Raw genomic sequence first — 19,555 nt, 5'->3', positions numbered from 1 at the left:
AATAACACCCAACAGGAGGTCTGACCCCTCACTGCCCCGACAATAACACCCAACAGGAGGTCTGACCCCTCACTGCCCCGACAATAACAAACAACAGGGGGTCTGACCCCTCACTGCCCCGACAATAACACCCAGCGGGGGTCTGACCCCTCACTGCCCAGACAATAACACCCAACGGGGGTCTGAACCCTCACTGACCCAACCATAACACCCGACAGGGGGTCTGACCCCCCACTAGTGTAAAAGAGGGCCAATATAAACACAAAATTCGGTTTCTATCTACCCTGTGGGCGGAGTCCTGAGTTCCGCGGGAGCTGGAGGTCACGTGGTGAAACTGTCAGCGGTTACCATGAAGACCCTCCAAGCTAACTGATGGACATCGTACATCACATGGGGGGGGGGGAGAGATCAGGGGATGGCGGACTCTGTGCGGGTGGTGACCGAGTCTCTGCGGGAGAAGTACCGGGAGATGTACTGGGCCCTGTACCACGAGATGCACCGGGAGATGTACCGGCAGATGTGCCGGGCACTGCTCGTCCTCCTGGTTCTGTATGGCTTCCTGCTGCTGGACATAAAAATCATCTGCCTGTTCCTTCCCTACGTCCTCTGGCTTTGCAACGACATCGCCGACTTTGGCCGTATTAGAGCTGCAGGAGGAGGACCGGGAGGAGAACCAAGAGGAGGACCGAGTGGAAGACCGCGGCCCACAGAACCTCCGCTAGCCTCGCACTGTAAAGAGACTGACAGGATGGTCACATGACTTCTTAGCCCCGCCCCCGCAGATCCCCGTGTGACGTCGGTGCTGCGGATGGGATTCTGGCCCAGAACAATGTTACCCTCATCCTGTTATTTATATTCTGCTCATTATAGAAAACAACTCATTACCTTGCAGATGTGTTTAGTGATTGTTAATGTTTACCACATTTAGCAGAAATATTTTCAGGGTCGTTCACGTGTTATTACAGAATGCAACGGTGTTTCCGTGTAACACGCGGTAACCATGGCACAAAGAGATTGTTCTGCGTCAGGTTTATTCTGTCAGCTCCGGCGTATTGGCGTTCTGTTCATAATGCATGGTGGTGATATGAGGCATGGGTGACAACCCTACGCACCGAGGCAGACAGCTGTGATTGGGTGTTATTATTTTTGCATTAGATACCCTGCAACATAATGCCACACGTGTGATAACGCACCAACAGTGACTGTAAAAAAACTCATCACGGCCTGATATTGGATTACAGATTATTCATTAAACCATCTTAGATCATCTTTCTACAAATCCATAAAATGAAGGCAAAAAAATAAAAAGCATTTCTGTGTATCAAAGAAAAATGCACTGCACCAGCCCCTCAGGGGAGGAAGGAAGCAATAGGGAGGGGTCTGGGGAGGGCTTTATATTTACATTTCCTATTTACATACCTTGTCATAATATAATATAATATTAATAATATAGTATAATATTTATTATACCTTGTAAACAAAATCCCTTGGCTCCGCCTCTGGACACTCCCCTGAGCTGTGGGTGGGGTCATGGTGCCTCCTGGGATAGCTGGGCACTCAGAATCCTGCGGGAACATAGGAATAGTCAGCGCTGATTGGTTGCATTCCATTAGAATTTCTGATGCCCAACTGGTGACCCCACCTGTGACTCCTCCAAAGCTGGGGCCAAGGGATTTTCTTTTAGCAACAACTAAATATTGTTGCCTTTGTAGACAGTGTGACTGGTGGGTGACAGTGTGATGGGTAGATGGCAGATGGAGCGCTCAATGGGCAGAGCTGACATTTTCCTGCTGGAACCCGATGCCAGGAACACGCGGAGCCTGACACAGGAGGAGGTTGTAAGGAGGCTGCAGGAGATCAGTGGCGTTAGGATGAAAAAAAAGGGGACATCCTCCCTTCCCCCCACCCCAAATTCTTTAATATACACAACATTTTGCCCCCCACTCAGTGAGAGCCTGGCATCTACTATACCTCACCCACCATGTCTGGAAATCCTTCACTGATCCCTCCCCCACCTGCAGTGATCAGCAGCGCTCCCTACACACTGGTAATATGGCTGCTGTGACCTCCCCATTATATAATGGGGGGGCCAGATAATCCAAAAGCTCCCCATGGACCTTTCCATGCCAGTTGACCGAAGTTAGAAGGCCGGGCAACGCCATGTGGTCACTAAATTTTTTACTGGGTCCAATAACTTCAAAATGGAGCACTGGGCCAAACAATAGCCCTGAACCCCATCCCTCCCCTGCTATGGTGGATCTTAGAGTAATTGGGTCCCCAGATGGCAATGGGTATGGGGTCCCTGGAGGGCAGTGGGTCCTCGGAAGGGAATGGGGATGAGGTCCCCAGAGAGTAGTGGGTATGGGGTCCCTAAAGGGTAGTAGGGATAAGGTCCTCATAGGGCAGTGGGTATGAGGCCTCTGGAGAGTAGTGGGTAGCGGGGCTGAGTAGTGGGGATGAGGGCAGTGAAGATGGGGTCCCCGGGTGGCAGTGGGTATGGGTAATGGTAACATTAGGCAGCACTCTGGGGTTCAGTAGTAAGGTTCAGGGGTTCAGTTCGTAAGGTTTGATGGTCTGAGCACTGACTCGTAAGTTCCCTTGCCCCGATGACACGTTATATTCAGGAAATTAGATTGTGAGCTGTGGGTCAGTGACATGTGGGTCAGTGACACAGTCAGTGACATGACTACAGACTTTGTACAACGCTGCAGATGACGTATACATGGAATTCATTTTTATATTATATTTATTATAACAGAGGGGAATGTATGGCTGGAGTAATTTGATTTCCTTTTATATGATGAATTCATGATCTGTCTCCATACTGGAAGAATTTCAATCCATCAATAGAAGAAATGACGATTCCGCTATATCCGCAGCAAGAGATGTTCAATGTGTAATTCCTGCTCCTTACCAGAGGGGACGCTCTGCACACCTTCCCCATTCACAACAATCCCCGCTCCATTAAGACCTCACACAGGGCGGGGATGGCTCGGTCTCTGTCAGGTGACTTGCTGTTTAGCCAAATGATCGGGACCAGATACGGCACATGCGCAGTAAGAACCCTATAGCTAGGACACGTACCGTACCTCGGCGGTGAGGGCGGGGCGGCAACATACAACAGTAAGGGGTGGGCGGGGTTTTCTAAACAGCGTGGGCGGTCTCCATGGCAAAGAGGGCGAGGACAAGTACCGGAAGTGGTCACGGGGACAGGAGAAGGGCGGAAGCGGGTGAAATTCAGGAAAAATGAGCGGAGAGGAGGATCATACCGGTCTATTCGGTGCGGAGGAGGAGCAAGAGAGCCTACCGGAGGTATCACTGCACCTCCCACACCCGTAGACAGCGTAGTCATCCTCCGTGTAATACACTTATGGCGCTGACATAGACTGTAGTGCAGTACAGAGAACACTGAGACAGTCCCATCAGTCTCTGTACAGAGGAGCTGACACTCTATGTCCCCCCACAGTCACACACTATTATACATTTATATAGCTCTGACATATACCCCAGTGTTGTACAGAGAACACTGAGCCAGTCCTATCAGTCTCTGTACAGAGGAGCTGACACTCTAATGTCACAGATAAAGGAAATGTGTGTGCTTATTCCTCTTAAAAGCTGGAGGTGTGCGGTGCTCTGAGACCCTGGTGCTATGGGGCATTTTTATTATCGGCTGACATGGTGGAAATATTGCTTCATGAGGTTAGAGTTAGCACTGGGGTTAGGGGTAAATGCCAACATGTGCCCCCCAAAATACCTAATCATACACCCCTACCTATCAGCATATCCAATCCAGTGTGATGTTACTAAGCCCTCATCATGTGACCATGGAAAGCTGAACACCCCAAATCTTGCACCTTTCTGTCCTTCTGACACCTTCATAAAGCTGCTGGGCGCAGGGTGTGGGAGGAATATTGTCTGAAGTTTTTTAGGTTTAGAGTTAAGGTGGGATTTAGATCTTTGTCCATTTCTGCCAAATGTAAGGTCTCTTATACCGCCTTCTCCCCTCTATTGTCCCCAGATCACCTGCAAGGTGTAAAATGTACCTGAAAGGAAAAAATAAAAATTACATTCGGCTTACCCCTGACCTCCACTTGTGTTGCCAGGGCAAAGATGGCATTACTGTCTTTCCTGGAAAATGTTGTACAGCAGAGCACAAGTGTAGGAAATCTGGCCTCAGCGCTGACTTCATGGACTACGAGGCCAGACAACACTTTAACACTGGACTCACTGTCACCAAGCAAAATTTTTTCTCAGTCTTTCCCTCTAAAGCTTCCAACCCATGCAGCGCCTTCTCAACAATCCACTCCCTCCTAAACCCCACACCTCCCCCCCCCCCCAACTATCTTCTCTGCTCAAGACATTGCCAACTACTTTTGAGATAAAATTGACTAAATCAGACATGATGTCTCTGCTCACTGTGCTACTCCAACCATACCCACCCCTTCCACCTGTACACCATCACTGGCCTCCCTCAGCCCTGATACTGTGGATGAAGTCTCCTCTTTTCTCTCATCATCTCTGTCTATTACCTGTCCGCTTGACACAATTCCCTCTGATCTATTCCTTGCCCATTCCTCCACCCTGGCCTCTGCCCTAACCAAACTATTCAACCTCTCCCTTTCTACTGGTAAATACCCCTCCGCTTTCGCCTTGACCCTCTCCAGTCTGGCTTTCAAGCTGCTCTTTCCACTGAAACATCCCTTGCTAAAGTGGCCAATGACCTCATCAGAAATAAGTCTCAAGGCAACTTTTCCCTCCTCTATCTTTCCTCTGCTTTTGACACTGTTGGTCACTCCCTTCTAATACAAATCATGAGCTCCATTGGTATCAGTGACACTGCTCTCTCTTGGTTTGCTTCCTATCTGTCTCACAGCTCCTTTCAATGGTAATTCCTCCTCTCCTACTCTCCTCCCTGTTGGTGTTCCCCAGGGGGTCAGTTCTTGGACCAATTCCCCTCACTCTGTAGTCTTATATCCTCCTTTGGCTTACAGTACCTTCTGTATGCTGATGACACTCAAATCTATCTATCCACCCCTGACCTGTCTCCTTCAGTCCTGGAAAAGGTCTCATGCTGCCTGTCAGCCATCTCATCATGATTCCTGAAACTCAACCTGGATAAAACCGAACTCATCATCTTTCCCCCCTCAAATTCCAAATCTCCCCCTGGCATATTTCCAACTTTTAACATCACTGTTATTCGTCCCTCCCCTCAGGCACATTGTCTTGGCGTCATCTTTAATTCTGTCCTCCCATTTACCTCCCATATTCAGAACATTTCCAGGTCCTGTCACTTTCACCTACGCAACATCTCCAAAATCTGCCCCAACCTGTCCCCAGAGACCACCAAATTCCTTGTACACGCTCTCATCATCTCTCGTCTGGAGTACTGTAACATCCTCCACAATCTGTCATAAATGCTGCAGCCAGACTTATCCATCCTTCCCTCCGCTCCTCTTCTGCTGCCTCTCTTTTAGTTCTCTTCATTGGCTTCCATTTCACCTTAGAATCAAATTCAAGCTCCTGTACTTTGCCTTCAACTCCCTCCACAGTTCTTGTCCCACTTACCTTTCTGACCTGATAGGAAAATACTCCCCTAGCCTCTCTCTTCACTCCTCCAATGACCTACTAATGACTTCCTCACTCATAACCTCATCACACGCAAGGCTCCAAGACTTTTCTAGCGAATAGAATGATTCCCCTCGTCCTATTCGGCTTGATCTTACATTCTGCTCATTTAAAAGAGCACTCAAAACCCATTTTTTCAAACTTGCCCACCCATCTTCCTCTGTCTTTTGAAACCCTCACTACTCACCCACCACTAAATATCCCCCCTCCTATTGTATGATACTTCCCCCGCCTCCTAGATTGTAAGCTCCCCCTCCTCTGTCACTGTCTGTATTTGAGTGTCATTTTCAACCCCCATTTAATGTACAGTGCTGTTTTATATGTTGGCACTATATAAATCCTGTTTATTATTATTAATAATAATAATAATAATAATAATAGTAATAGTGGAGGTGTCCTCTGGCAAGATTTTGCCCCCTCTCCAGTATCTTTCCAGAGGGTGGCGATGTTACGTCCAGTGATGTAATAGATGGAGTGTATTTCTGACAGAAGGTGATTTTGGAAGGGGCCGAGATAGTGAAATGGGCCCTTCATTTTTAATGACTGGTCCACTTTGCTCTATGCAAGTTTATTATTTGGCACAAGGCCCATTTCATCCATCAGATCTTCCAAACCCCACAATGGCCCGGATTTCACTCCTTGTGATTCATCTATTTTATATAGAGATCACATTTATTTGGTAGATTCTCAGCTCTTTCCTCAAATTCCTGTTTTCTTTGTTGTGAAGATGGCCGAGGAGGAATGTTTACTGAAGAAGATGGAGATCAGCGTGTCCGAGGCGGAGAAGCGGACGGGGAAGAATTCGGTGAACATGCAGGAAACCTACACAGCCTATCTGATAGAGACCAGGTGAGGGGGAGGGCAAGGCTGACGATTGTCGGGGATAATCAGTGGGACCATAACATGCAGAGCTCACTGTTTCTGTATTTCTGCAGTGTTTTGTAGTTTATATGGCTGGTGTTCTTACAGTTAGAGGGATTTCAGCTTTGTGTATTTCTCCAACTTACTAATTATATTTTTTAGGTTTTATTAGCCCGTCGATGATTCAATATCACTCAAAGGGGAATAAACTTCACTCTGAGCCTGCGGTTTGGGGACCTCTGGTTTACATGATATATAAAAAAACAACCTTCCACCCCCTGGACACTGTTCTTCCTATACTCATAGAGCTCAATGATTATCTATGACATATTTGCATTTATGGTCGCCAAAAGTGATCATCTGGAATTATTTTTAGTGACAGCAGGAACAAAATACTGCTGTACACACAACACTGTTTGTTCTATAGAGAAATGGGGGGTTCAGAATTTGTCCCAATTTGTCCTGCCTATTCATATACAGAGTTATTCTTTTCTGTTATTGATGTTGCAGGACGAATCACTAAACTGCATCGCCAGACACTACATTTACAGGTGAGGGGATCACAAACATTTGTCTCAGGTGACTCAGAGTGAAACATGTTGGCAGTTTCTAGCAGGAGGAAAGCTACAATATATATCACATCCTGTATACAATACATTTCTTGTAAAGATTACACAGCAGGGTGACCCTCTTGCTTGTTACTGGAGGGAGAAGACAGATTTCTGGTGGACATTAAGCAACTCAAATCCAATGAGTGCGGCCCATGTGCTGCCTTGAGCAATACCAGCTTAGCAAATGTGTACAGTTATCCTGTAGGATGAAACAACAGGTCCTCTTTATTTCTCTCCCCCCACAGCTGCAAATATTGACGTTTACTCCCCCCCACTTCATTCAGTGTCTGTGAGTGAAAAAAAAAGCCCTATTTCTGGGTATGAAGCTTTCCAAAGTGATGTCACATACAGCGGAAATGGAGCAGGAAGAATGGAGCCCTCTATAGCTGTTTACAACCTCTGGCTATAGCAACATGGAGCTCACACAGGGCATAAGGGAATGAGATGTTAGCTTGTGGTGCTGGGGGAGGCATTAAAGAGAACCTGTTGTTTTGTCTGGTAATTTAACCTAAACTGAAAATATAGGGACTTGTTACGAAGGGTGAGGCGTTACAGTGCATCTTAACTTACTTGTCAGCTATAATAAGTAGATCCCTTGGCAAGTCACATAACCCAAGGTAACAGCAGCTGCGAACTGGTTGACATCAGTGGTGTCTGCCATTAAAAGTGAATTATAATTTTGCTGACATTCGCAATGCAAAGCTGCTGTAGGTCATGGGATGCAGTGTTGGTCATGTGACTCAGAACCAGTGTGTAGCTTTTTTTTAGTGTAACATCCATACCTATGCTTCCCCAAGCTCTCTATTATCTAATGATAATAATCTCATTGTTAAAGGGAGACCTAAACCTTGTTAGTTGAGGTAGCATATTTCATGTCAGGGAAATAATACTTTACACCAGACTGAGAGATTTCCATAATACCAGGGGTGCCGGCACATAGGGGACATGGGAATGTCTGAAGGAAATGAGGACTCTACCATACAGAATGCTGAGGCTGGCAGCAATATTCTATGAAGATTTTGGATACATAATCGTCTCTATTGTATAATTTTTACCCTTTGGGTTCTGTAGTTGGGCTCTGTGGTTGTTCTAAAATTTTCAACTTTTGTTTCAGGTCCCTGGAAAATGCCAGCGATGGGCAGAATTCACTGGAGTCTTTATGGAGGCGGTACAGTGAGTTTGAACTGCTGCGGAACTATCTTTCTGTCACTTATTCCTTTGTGGTGGTCCCTCCGCTGCCGGAAAAAAGGGTGTGTGTCTATAGATACTTAACTGGTTATTAACAATAAAATAAATGATATGCACAATAATAGCTTCCTTCTAACATTGGGAAGAGGTGGGGGTGTATGGAGCTCCAGTGTTCTCCCCAGCCTCTTTTAGCTGGGTGCACCACCCGGAAGTTTGAAGTAAGCACCCGGCTTTTTATGGGTAATTACTGACAAAACAGGCCACTACCCACCTACAGCTTCTTCCCATCCAGCTAAAAAAATTCTGGGTAAAATACTGAGCTACTTCTAACAATTGTCTGGTGCATCTGGGTGTGCAATGACAGGTAAGGGCAGTGTGCTTTTTTCCTGTCTTATGTTCTTGCTAATGTGTTTTCTATGCTGATCTATAGCTAATGCCTGTGAAGATTAGGCCCCTCCCTTTTACTTTATGTAAATAATCATCGCTGTCACTTCTGGGTACAATGGACCGCCAGTGCTGCAAATGTGCCTGAGCATTAACTTTGCAACATTATTTCTGCAAGTTCTGGATGCTGAAATAAGCCCAGAACTGGACAGCCAATGGAATTTTTCCATCTTACTTAGGCAGTGACAAGGACACAATTTTATATTTATTGCAGCAACGTATTCCTCAGCACTTTGTAGAGTCCATAGTTACCAACAATCATATCACTAACTGTAAAGTGAAGCCAAGAGTTTACAAGCTAATGTTCATACCACAGTCATAGTCTAATGTCCCTACCATACTCTAAGGTCAATCTGGAGGGAAGACAAAAGACAATTAGCTTCCAGAATGTATTGTGTGTCGGGAAAATGGAGTGTCTGTAAGAAACCCACATAAACACTGAATATTTACACTCCATGCAGACAGTGCATTGATGCCTGGGGGGCATTGCTCAAAGATCAGCTTTAAAGTTGTGTGCTTTTTTTCTGCTCACATTACTGGTGGGGATATCAGGCTGGAGGTGGACATGTGACCCATTTCTCTGATCATTCTCTTTCTTTTGGCACAGGCAGAATTTGTGTGGCACAAACTGTCTGCCGACAATATGGATCCAGACTTTGTGGAGAGGCGAAGAGTCGGCCTGGAGAACTTCCTGCTGCGTGTGGCAGCTCATCCTGTCCTCTCCCATGATAAACTCTTCCTCGCCTTCCTCACCCAGGTAGATCCAGCACTGCACTATGACTGGATATCTATCCATCCTCTAAACTAAAGCCTCTGTCTAGAAAGCAGAGCAGAGATTTCTTAGTTTTATACTCTGAGACCTCTTAAGTGTCCCTTTAGAAGATTCCAGATGTTAAAGTATTTTTATTTTAGTTTTAGCTTGGAATAGAAGGGTTTATTCCCCGTTGTGTCCTTGCAGTTGCATCTGCTCCCTTTGTTTGTAAGGGGACACCTGTGCTTGTAATAGTAATGAGGTCACTGCAAACAGAAACATATTTTGTGGGCAGTTATACAACCCTCAATAAGCAGGATTCTGGGGACAGTGAGTCCTGCCAATGGGACTTTTACAGAAGAATTACTCATTGCGTTCCCAACTACACTTTTATTATCTGTTAGCTTTTTAATGCTGTGTGTGTCCACATTATATTAGGGGGACTCCTCCTCACTTCCTGTCCTGCTTAGAATGTTTTACCAGCCAGGAAGTGAGGAGAACTCTTACTACAACAAAGACAGAAATAAACAGGGTTTCTTTTGTGGCCTAATAAATAAAGATGGAACTTCTAATTATTTCCCCATCCAGTAGGGGCAATAAACTCCATTAAAAACTAAAATGGTTTTAGATGAATTTTTAATAATAATGATATTTAAACAAATTTAAAATTTGTTTTTGGTATTCCAGCACCAGACCTTTCATGATCAGGAGACAAACCTTCAAAGATGAATTCCTAGGGTGTTAAAGGCAAAGCGTGACTGATATTAAAGCAGTCCCACTTTCTCTTTTATCATTTATTATGAATATTGTCTTAGATTGTTTATAACATTTTGGTGTTATCTCCAGGAAAATGGCTGGAAGGAGGCTATAAATGAGGCCGGACTACAAGTAAAGGTGAATGTATGATGTTGGACATCTGTCATTTTTCTCTATAGGATATGTCGATTTTCTTCTGGTAATTTCACTCTCACCTTCTGTGTTCACAGACTGACTCCAGGCTGAAGGCACTGAATGCCACGTTTCGTGTTAAAAATCCAGACAAGTGAGTGTTGTGTGCTGTGATTGGCTGAAAATGTCTCCTTAAATACTGTAAATGAGGGGCAGCCAGGCCACTTGATTATATGGCACTGTGCAGGCAGAACTCATCACTGCCGGAAGCATCAATTCACCAAACTCCATACCTTATATATTATTATATTGGAATGTACTGCACCCTTCTCTTCATTAATCTCCCTCAGCTTGCTTCCCCTTCATGAAATTTGCCCTTTAATCTCCCCTTTAATAAATCTTCCCTCCAGCCTCTTCTTTAGTTTTGCACGGTTGTTATCCTGCCCCTGTACAAAGCATTGGTCAGACCCCATCTGGAACATGCAGTCCAGTTTTGGGCACCACAAAAAGGATATTATGGAATTGGAGAAAATGCAAAGGGCAACTAAAGTTCAGCTATGAGTAGAGAGTAGCTGAACTGAATGTATTCTCCCCTAAGAAGAGACGTATAAGGGGGGATATAATCACCCTGTTTAAATATATAAATGGTGAATATAGAGAACTGTCTTCCTAACTATTCACTTTAGGATCATTACAAAGGACAATAGGGTGATTTTTGTGTCTGGAGGAAAAGAAGTTTAAGCTGCGGATTAGGAAGGGATTCTTCACTGTTAGGTCTGTGAAAATGTGGAATCGGCTCCATCAGGAAGTAGTTTCAGCAACTACTATAGATTGCTTTAAAAAAAAGCTGGATGATTTCTAGAAGCACATAATATAGCTGGGGATTAAGGCTTTAAAGTAAAGATACCAGAGACTGCTGATCCAGGGAACATCCGATTGCCTCATGGAATCAGGAAGGGTTTTTTCCCCTGTTCGAGGTGAGGAAATTGTACTAGGATCACACTGTCCATAGGGTTTTAAATCTGGGATATGTTTATTTCTCTAGTGGTTGAACTTGATGGATTTACCATATGTCTTTTTTCAACCTAACTAACAATGTAACTATATGTAACTATGTACAGGTTTCTCTCCTGAACTGAAATAGCTTAGTTTGATTTTTCTGCACACTCTTGTATTTTAACAACTGCTGCAAGCCAAATTGAAAAAGCTCAACCCTTGCCTGGAAATCTCTATCATTATTTGGCTCCTTCCCAACCTGAGTGTACCTGGCCCGTCCCCTTCAATAATTTATTTCTTTTAATAATGGAAACTCTGTGACACATGTGGGCATTACCATGGAAATGGAGCCTGTCCAAGAATGCTTCACTCCTGCAGAATGACATCTACTTATCAAGGCATTTTATTGTTTGAATAACTCCTCCCAAGACCCAGTGCACTTTTTTTTATAGAGATACTGAGGCCGGGTGCTGTGATGTTTCCAAGAAGATATGTACAGCATCCTGCCAGCCCCTTTACCAAGCCATGATTTGCCTGCATTGTATGGAGGTAAAATATTTTTTTGGAATATTGATGAGGGGCAGGGAGGGCAAAATATAGGATTGAACCTTGAATATTTTTGTGTTCCCCTGGATAAGATCTGTAAGTGCATTTTAGGCACTTCTCATAGTATAGGTATGACAGAGATATGCTTAGAAACACAAACATGATAATTTTATTAGTAAATAAATATTACCCATGACATCATCTCCTTTTATAAACTGAAAATAGCTGTCATTAAATGTCACAAATACAACAGGGTTATGGGAAATGGCGATGAATGGGCCTATTACTAGGATATGGTAACAGGAAAGTTATTGAAAAGTAAAAGAGGCTCTGTCATAAAGATTTGGCACTGGCAGCCTGCGTGTTCATCGCCAGAAAACATTCATTAAGGTGCTTAGCTGCCGTTTCTATTGGTCATCTTCAGCTGGCTGCAATGCATTTTCTGCAAACAGGAGACGCAGATGTTTTGTATAAAAAATATTTGTCTTTTGGATCTCTGTGAACACAAATCTAATTGTGTGTGTTGTGATTGTGCCCTAATATTACAGGAGATTCACTGAACTGAAACATTACAGCGATGAGCTGCAGTCTGTCATCTCTCATCTCCTGCGCGTCTTGGCGGTGAGTGTCTTCTGTCTGTCCATTTGTTCAGGGTGTCCCTGTTGAAGCAAATCTCAGCCCAAATTCACTATATAATTTATTGCAGCTTATCAGCTCTTAGCATTAGTATTGCTCGTAATAAATTGTATTTATAGCGCCAACATATTACACAGCGCTGTACATTAAATAGAGGTTGCAAATGACAGACATATACAAACAATGACACAGGAGGAGGGCCAGGGAGTGTGATACACTTAACAAAAAAGAGTGGTGCCATGGAGGTGGATTGTACAACCTGATGGTTTGATTCTATTTAAATGATACAAAGTTTGCTGTCTTTCACACAGAGGGTGGCGGACCGGCTGTATGGCGTTTACAAAGTACACGGGAATTACGGCAGAGTTTTCAGGTGAGTTTTCCTACAGTATGTCTGCATTAATAATAACGACTCTTCAGACAGGGCAGAAAAGTCTGGAGAGCGAGTCTGAAATTTTATTGTGAAGAATTAGTAAATTGATTTTATTTACCAATTATTTACTTTGATTTTATCCGCAGTGAGTGGAGTGCCATAGAAAAAGAGATGGGGGATGGACTGCAGAGCGCCGGACATCACATGGATGTGTAAGTTGGGGGAAAGAACTGGATAACGGGTGTAATGGGAGTAAAACTGCCCTAAAGGATGCTAACTGAGACATACATACACTGCCATATCTCTTTATGTAAATTCTAGCTGCATGGTTGCCGTGTTTATTGATTGGCTTTGATATATTGCTGTAGTGATAGCCAGTATGGGGATAAAGAATTTATGTCTGCTTTCTGGAAAACATAATCATGTGACCATCCAGCACACAAATTACATGTGGCCATTGTGCTGGTTGTAAAGTGCCTAATAATGCAAATATTTCCAAATGTATCTCCAACACACAGATAGGTAGAAGGGCACGAGATGGAAAGGGGGAGCATTTGTCAATCTTTTGCACTGGTGCCAATAGATCTGTAGTTATGCCACTGGTTTGAAGCCCTTAAAAAATGAAGAGATGTAACAAGATGTGTTACTACAGCAAACAAATGCCATGAGTGTTCTTCTGGGTGGTAAGTTTCTTCCTGGGCTTAGTGTGCTCCTCGATATGCTGTGGGATCATTCAGAGAGTAGAAGTAATATTAATCTCTTTTTGTAACAGGTACGCAGCATCCATTGATGACATCCTGGAAGAGCAGGAACACTACGCTGACCAGCTGAAAGAATATTTATTTTATGCTGAAGCTTTGAGGTACCAGAAACTTGTGAATAATGAGAATTCTGTGTATTGTGTGACCTGTGAGCCACAGGAACCTACTGATGTAAAATTATTGCAGGGCCGTGTGCCGGAAACATGAACTCATGCAGTACGACCTGGAAATGTCTGCCTTGGACCTCGTCACTAAAAAGCAGCAGTGTGAGGAGCTCACCACTGGGGTACGTTGACAAAACAGCACCCTATGGTGGGGTTGTTTGGATTAGAGGTGGAACAAATACTCCCAGGTAGATGGCTTTTATATTAGAGGCCACAATACCTACAAGTGATGTCCATAGCATACAGGTGGTGTGCAATAGCATTAGCCCCTCCCTCTCCATGCTGACTACCCTTTTCTTATTGGGTAGCAGTTCTGCCAAACAATGGAGGCTCAGTTATCACATGTACTAATTATCTATGGTGGTTTACATGTAGGTACAGCCTGCCCAGGAATGAACACTCCAGACTGACACCTACCTATCAAGGCATTTTGATAGAAGAAACCATGAGACTGCTGAAGTGCTTACCAATAGGCTCTCACTTTAAGCAGATCTATATATTATATATATATATATATATATATATATAGCTTTGTTACATCTCTGGGCTTCTGATTTCCTGCAGTCTTACACAGCCACTTCATGTTAACATGCAGTTGTACAGTGTTGGTTGGGTGCTATTTCTGTAGATGGGCATCCCAATAGTTACAATGGTGGACCATGCCTGTGCAATTTGTGTCAGCACACCCAGTTATAGTCACAGTGTGACAGTGCAGAAATGCATTTAAGAGACCTAGACAGAACATTGTCTATGGGTATCATAACAAGGACTTTCATGGCAGGATCACCCAGTAAAAAATCAAAGGTATGTTAGATCTTCATAAATGTTTACATTTAGTCTTTATAAACTGTTTGTGTGCGTACCTGGGGAGATGAATCCACACTGTGTACATACTTGCATATCCTTGCGTTACACCTTCCTACTGCCACTTTATTTCACCTTTTAAAGCAACACCCAGCAGAGGATGAATTCTTTATTTCCTTACAGACGGTAAGAGCATTCTCCTTGAAGGGGGTCACCAACAAACTTTTTGGTCAGGAAACCCCGGAGCAAAGAGAGGCTAAGATAAAAGTGCTGGAGGAGCAGATAGAGGAGGGTGAGGAACAGCTAAAACAAAGAAACCTGGAGAGCCGGTAGGTGTCCTCTCCATTGTGCTGCTATATTGGCCTTATATAGGAAAATGACCATCGGTGATAAATGTATGAGGACAAATCCAAATTTTCTGTTTCTATAGATTTATTTGTTTAAGCTGGAACATTCAGATACCGAACATGTTACACATTACATTACAGCCAATAAGTGCTATATACCCCTTTATCACAAGGCAGGAAGTGTATTCTTTGGTTTAGACTTTTTCACTGTAGGGCCATGATTCAGTGCCAGTGTTCACCAGACGCCAGTCCTCCAATCTATTTCTGCAATCTGCCTATGGAAAGCCCCCCTCAGCCTCGGGAGGGTTGTTCCACCATCCCAGCACACAGATACCCCCTGGATTTCTGTGCACAAAGCCTACAGATAACACAGAACAGGAAAGTGCAGCAGAAACAAGTCCAGAAAACTGAGCCACATGCTCCAGTCATGCACCAGAATCCGTCCGCCAAGCCAGGTATCCAGGGGTAGAGACAAAGCAGAGTTGGGGGCACAGGTCAGTTGGTCATTCCAAGCAGAACACAATATCGGTCAAGAAACAGAGTCAGCAACAATAAATCTGATGATAAACACACCAGGGGCAAGTCAGCTAATCTTAACGCTGGCACTGGGGACTGGAAGCAGAAAGGCTATAAGGTCCCAGCAGCCTATGGCAACGCAGGATAAAGACCAGGAACTGCTCTGCTCATTGGTTGCAGCATAACTCCAAATCCCCTTCTGCTGCATACAGTCTCAATGACTGAGCTGGGGAACTGAGAAGGAAGTATTCAAGGTGGAAAGTGCAGAGCTAAAGGGAAGCTGGGGATGAGCAGATGACAGACAACTAATTCCTAGATGTCCTTTGCTGCTGGAAGTGAGGCCGCCAGAGGTAATAAGTAGGGTGTGCTATACTGCAGTTGGACGCAGAGTGGGATTATCGGCCAGATAAGCATCTCCTAACATTCACATGCTAGGACTATGAGTCAAACATGGCTCAGGGGGTTTAGATCAGATACAATGACAGACATTGTGAAGTCTTAGTACATTAAAGCTGGCCACACATATTTCAATCCTCTTTACTTGGAACTTTGTAGTGCAAAAGTATACCTATAAGATACTCATTGATGTGTGTGTTCAGAAATATTGCCTTGTTGCCCTTTTTTTCAGAGAGTTCATTCTATATTTTATTATTTTGGTCATTTATTGTTTGCAATCTCTTTTTAGTGATTTTGTACAGAAAGCCTGGCAGGAAATTGAACGTTTTAAAGAGCAGAAGAATCGGGACCTGAAGGAGGCACTCATTAATTATGCAGTTATGCAAATCAGCATGTGTAAGAAGGTGAGCTTCTCTCATTGGTAGGCTGTGACCTCCTATATAAGTGTTGAGCATTGTGGGGTCGGTGAAAAGTCAGCTGTCTAAAAAGGGAACTGAGGACAGAAATATGGAAGCCATTGCTTGCCTGTGCAGACAATTAGATCTTTGTGTAACAGAGGTAACATGAACATTCCGCCTGCTAGTTTGATGTCCCTATTTAATTTATTGCGTTTTGCTATTGAAAATTCTTCTCCCCTGAACTTTGAAGTCATGCCTGTCCTTTCCTCTTGTCCCCTTCTTTCCTGCACTTTATACATATTAGATTCCTACAGTCTCTCCTGATGTGTATTTTCACTCAGACGTTTCACCATTTTTGTTCTCTGAACTTCAAAGCTGCACACAGTATTCTGAATGAGGTCTAATGTTCATTATATAGGAATCAGGACCTCCTTCCCCCTGCTGGTGACCCCTCTAGTGATGGTGGCCCCACAATTCTATCTATATAGAGGAATCTAGACCTCCTTCCTCCTGCTGGTGACCCCTCTAGTGATGATGACCCCCACAATTCTATCTATATAAAGGAATCAGGACCTGCTTTCTCCTGCTGGTGACCTCTTTAGTTGTGGTGACCCCACAATTCTGTATAGTGAAATAAGGACCTCCTTCCCCCTGCTGGTGACCCTTCTAGTGATGGTGACCCCACAATTCTATCTATATAGGTTAATCAGGACCACCGTCCTCCTGCTGGTGACCCCTCTAGTGTTGATGACCCCACAATTCTATCTATATAGGGTAATCAAGACCTCCTTCCTCCTGCTGGTGACACTTCTTGTGATGGTGACCCGACAATAATATCTTTATAGGGGAATCAGAACTTCCTGCCTCCTGCTGGTGACCCCACAAAAACACTGAACTTCAAAGCTAAACTTCACAGCATTTTAAATGAGGTCTAAAGTTCTTTATATAGGAATCCGGACCTCCTTCCTCCTGCTGGTGACCTCTCTAGTGATGATGACCCCACAATTCTATCTATATAAGGGAATCAGGACCTCCTTTCTCCTGCTGGTGACCTTCCTAGTGATGGTGACGCCACAATTCTATATAGTGAAATCAGGACCTCCTTCCCCCTGCTGGTGACCCCTTTAGTGATGGTGACCCCACAATTCTATCTTTAAAGGGAAATCATGACCTCCTTCCTCCTGCTGGTGACCCATCTAGTATTAGTGACCCCACGATTCTAACTATATAGGGGGAATCAGGACCTCCTGCTGCTACAGAATGTGATATATCCACTCCTATTCCCTCAGTCTGCACATCCCTATGAAATATGTGGTTTCTATGAAAATGGGGGTGGTATTAACAAATATGTTTGCTCTGTGTAGGGGATCCAAGTTTGGAATAATGCCAAAGAATGCTTCAGCAAGATGTGAAAGAGCCCGGCTACGAATAGGAGACTTGGACAATTAGCTGGAACATGACAAGCACATCATAACATGGGAGAGAACTTTATATACACAGGTCTGACCACTGTGCACCTCTGCTCCACATATCGATTGTCCCTCTGAGAGGTATCACAACCATCATGGAGGAGACCAGATGGACACCATTTCTACGATGAAACTGTTGGCTCTTTTACCAAGAACATTCTCCAACCTCAATGGCCTCCACGAAAAACATTCTCCAATCTCAATGATCTTCAGCAAAAACATTATCCAACCGCAATGGCTTCCACCAAGAGCATTCTCCAATCCCAATGGCCCCCACCAAGAATATTCTCCAACCTCAATGGTCTTCATCCAGAACATTCTCCATCCTCAATGGTCTTCATCAAGAACATTCTCCATCCTCAATGGTCTTCACAAAGAATGTTCCCAATCCTTAATGGTCTTCACCAAGAACATTCTCCATCCTCAATGGTCTTCACTCAATGGTCTTCACCAAGAACCTTCTCCATCCTCAATGGTCTTCACCAAGAACCTTCTCCATCCTCAATGGTCTTCACCAAGAACCTTCTCCATTCTCAATGCCCTTCACCAAGAACATTCTTCATTCTCATTGACCTCCACCAAGAATCTTCTGCATTCTCAATGGCCTCTACCAAGAACGTTCCCTGTCCTTAATGCCTCCACCATGAACATTCTCAATCCTCAATGGTCTTCCCCAAGAACATTCTCCATTCTCAGTGACCTCCACCAAGAACATTCTCCATTTTCAATGACCTCTACCAAGAATGTTCTCCATCCTCAATGACCTCCACCAAGAACATTCCCCATTCCCAATGACCTCCACCAAGAACGTTCCCAATCCTCAATGGTCTTCACTGAGAATGGTCTCCATTCTCAATGGCCTCCACCCAGAACTTCACTACATTTTAACTCAATATGTGACCTCCATATCCACGGTGCCAATATCTGCTCCTTGAAGCCACAAATATCTCTTGTTCCAGCAGTGGTCCTTGGACCGCAGGGAGTTGAATCTCTCCGTCCAGCACTTTTCAGGCTGCGGAAGTTCTGAGGATTTTCATTTCTCACCACAATTTCCAGTGATAATTACTGATAATCCATTTTGTGATAATTAGTAAATAACATTTTTCTAGAAGAAAAGCCAAATACAGCAAAGACTACCTGTCCTCCATTTGAAACATCATATTGACTCCCATCCACCTTGTTAGACAAACGGTGATTGAGAATGGCGGCTGCCGTGGGGTGGCTGATTTTTATTCTCCACATTACCTGTCAGTGTGTGGGGATCAGAAATTCGGTAACAGGGACTGATCTCTAACCAGTCACCTGTCTGGGCTGTGTACAGGTGAGCCAGGCAGCCACGACCTGCACACGGTTAGGTATAGAGACCTCCCAGGTCACGGTGCATGCTGATGGGAGGGCTTAGTGCCTTATGTTGTACACACGGGCTCCATTCTTGCATGTTTTTCTCTTTATTTTGCTTTTTGCTGAGTTTTTGCTCTGTTTGCCAGTTTATGATATAGCAGACGGGGCATGTGGCTCTTTATACATTCCTTGTGCCAAACTAACAAAATATAACCCAGATTGTATAGCGGTGTTTACCTGCTTTCAATAAATAAAGATATACATTAGATTTCATCTTGTTTGGGGAAAAACGTCATTTGTGTGGAAAATTTTTCACATGAACAACAGGAGACCCCTGCAGTTTAGGGACCTAAAGTTTCTTTATTCTGTACAGCTATACAGCAGGCCCATCCAACATGTTTCATAGTCGTGGAGGTGGAGGGTTGGGTATGGTTATACAC

At 44.2% G+C, this 19,555-nt stretch overlaps 1 protein-coding gene across 1 annotated transcript; it reads left to right on the top strand.

Annotated features, from left to right (window-relative positions):
- The first annotated feature begins 3,160 nt into the window (after positions 1-3,160).
- SNX4 (sorting nexin 4) lies at positions 3,161-18,211 on the top strand. Its single transcript, XM_072417887.1, has 14 exons — positions 3,161-3,312; positions 6,353-6,474; positions 8,212-8,347; positions 9,337-9,486; positions 10,327-10,374; positions 10,467-10,522; positions 12,459-12,531; positions 12,858-12,919; positions 13,066-13,131; positions 13,692-13,781; positions 13,867-13,966; positions 14,832-14,977; positions 16,197-16,311; positions 17,670-18,211. Exons 1-14 carry the CDS (start codon positions 3,247-3,249, stop codon positions 17,715-17,717), a joined length of 1,278 nt encoding a protein of 425 aa, XP_072273988.1. The 5' UTR covers positions 3,161-3,246; the 3' UTR covers positions 17,718-18,211.
- The last annotated feature ends 1,344 nt before the right edge of the window (positions 18,212-19,555 follow it).

The sequence above is a fragment of the Pyxicephalus adspersus genome, chromosome 7 (assembly GCF_032062135.1).
Source record: "Pyxicephalus adspersus chromosome 7, UCB_Pads_2.0, whole genome shotgun sequence".
Lineage (NCBI taxonomy): Eukaryota > Metazoa > Chordata > Amphibia > Anura > Pyxicephalidae > Pyxicephalus > Pyxicephalus adspersus.
The sequence above is the reverse complement of the archived record's forward strand: the minus strand, read 5'-3'. Positions and strand labels throughout refer to the sequence as shown.

Excerpts from the sequence above, each read along its gene's own strand:
- SNX4 (XM_072417887.1), top strand. The coding sequence starts at position 3,247 with ATGAGCGGAGAGGAGGATCATACCGGTCTATTCGGTGCGGAGGAGGAG. Across the intron at positions 10,523-12,458 it reads CGTGTTAAAAATCCAGACAA|GAGATTCACTGAACTGAAAC; the intron begins GTGAGTGTTGTG and ends CTAATATTACAG. Across the intron at positions 13,132-13,691 it reads GCCGGACATCACATGGATGT|GTACGCAGCATCCATTGATG; the intron begins GTAAGTTGGGGG and ends TTTTTGTAACAG.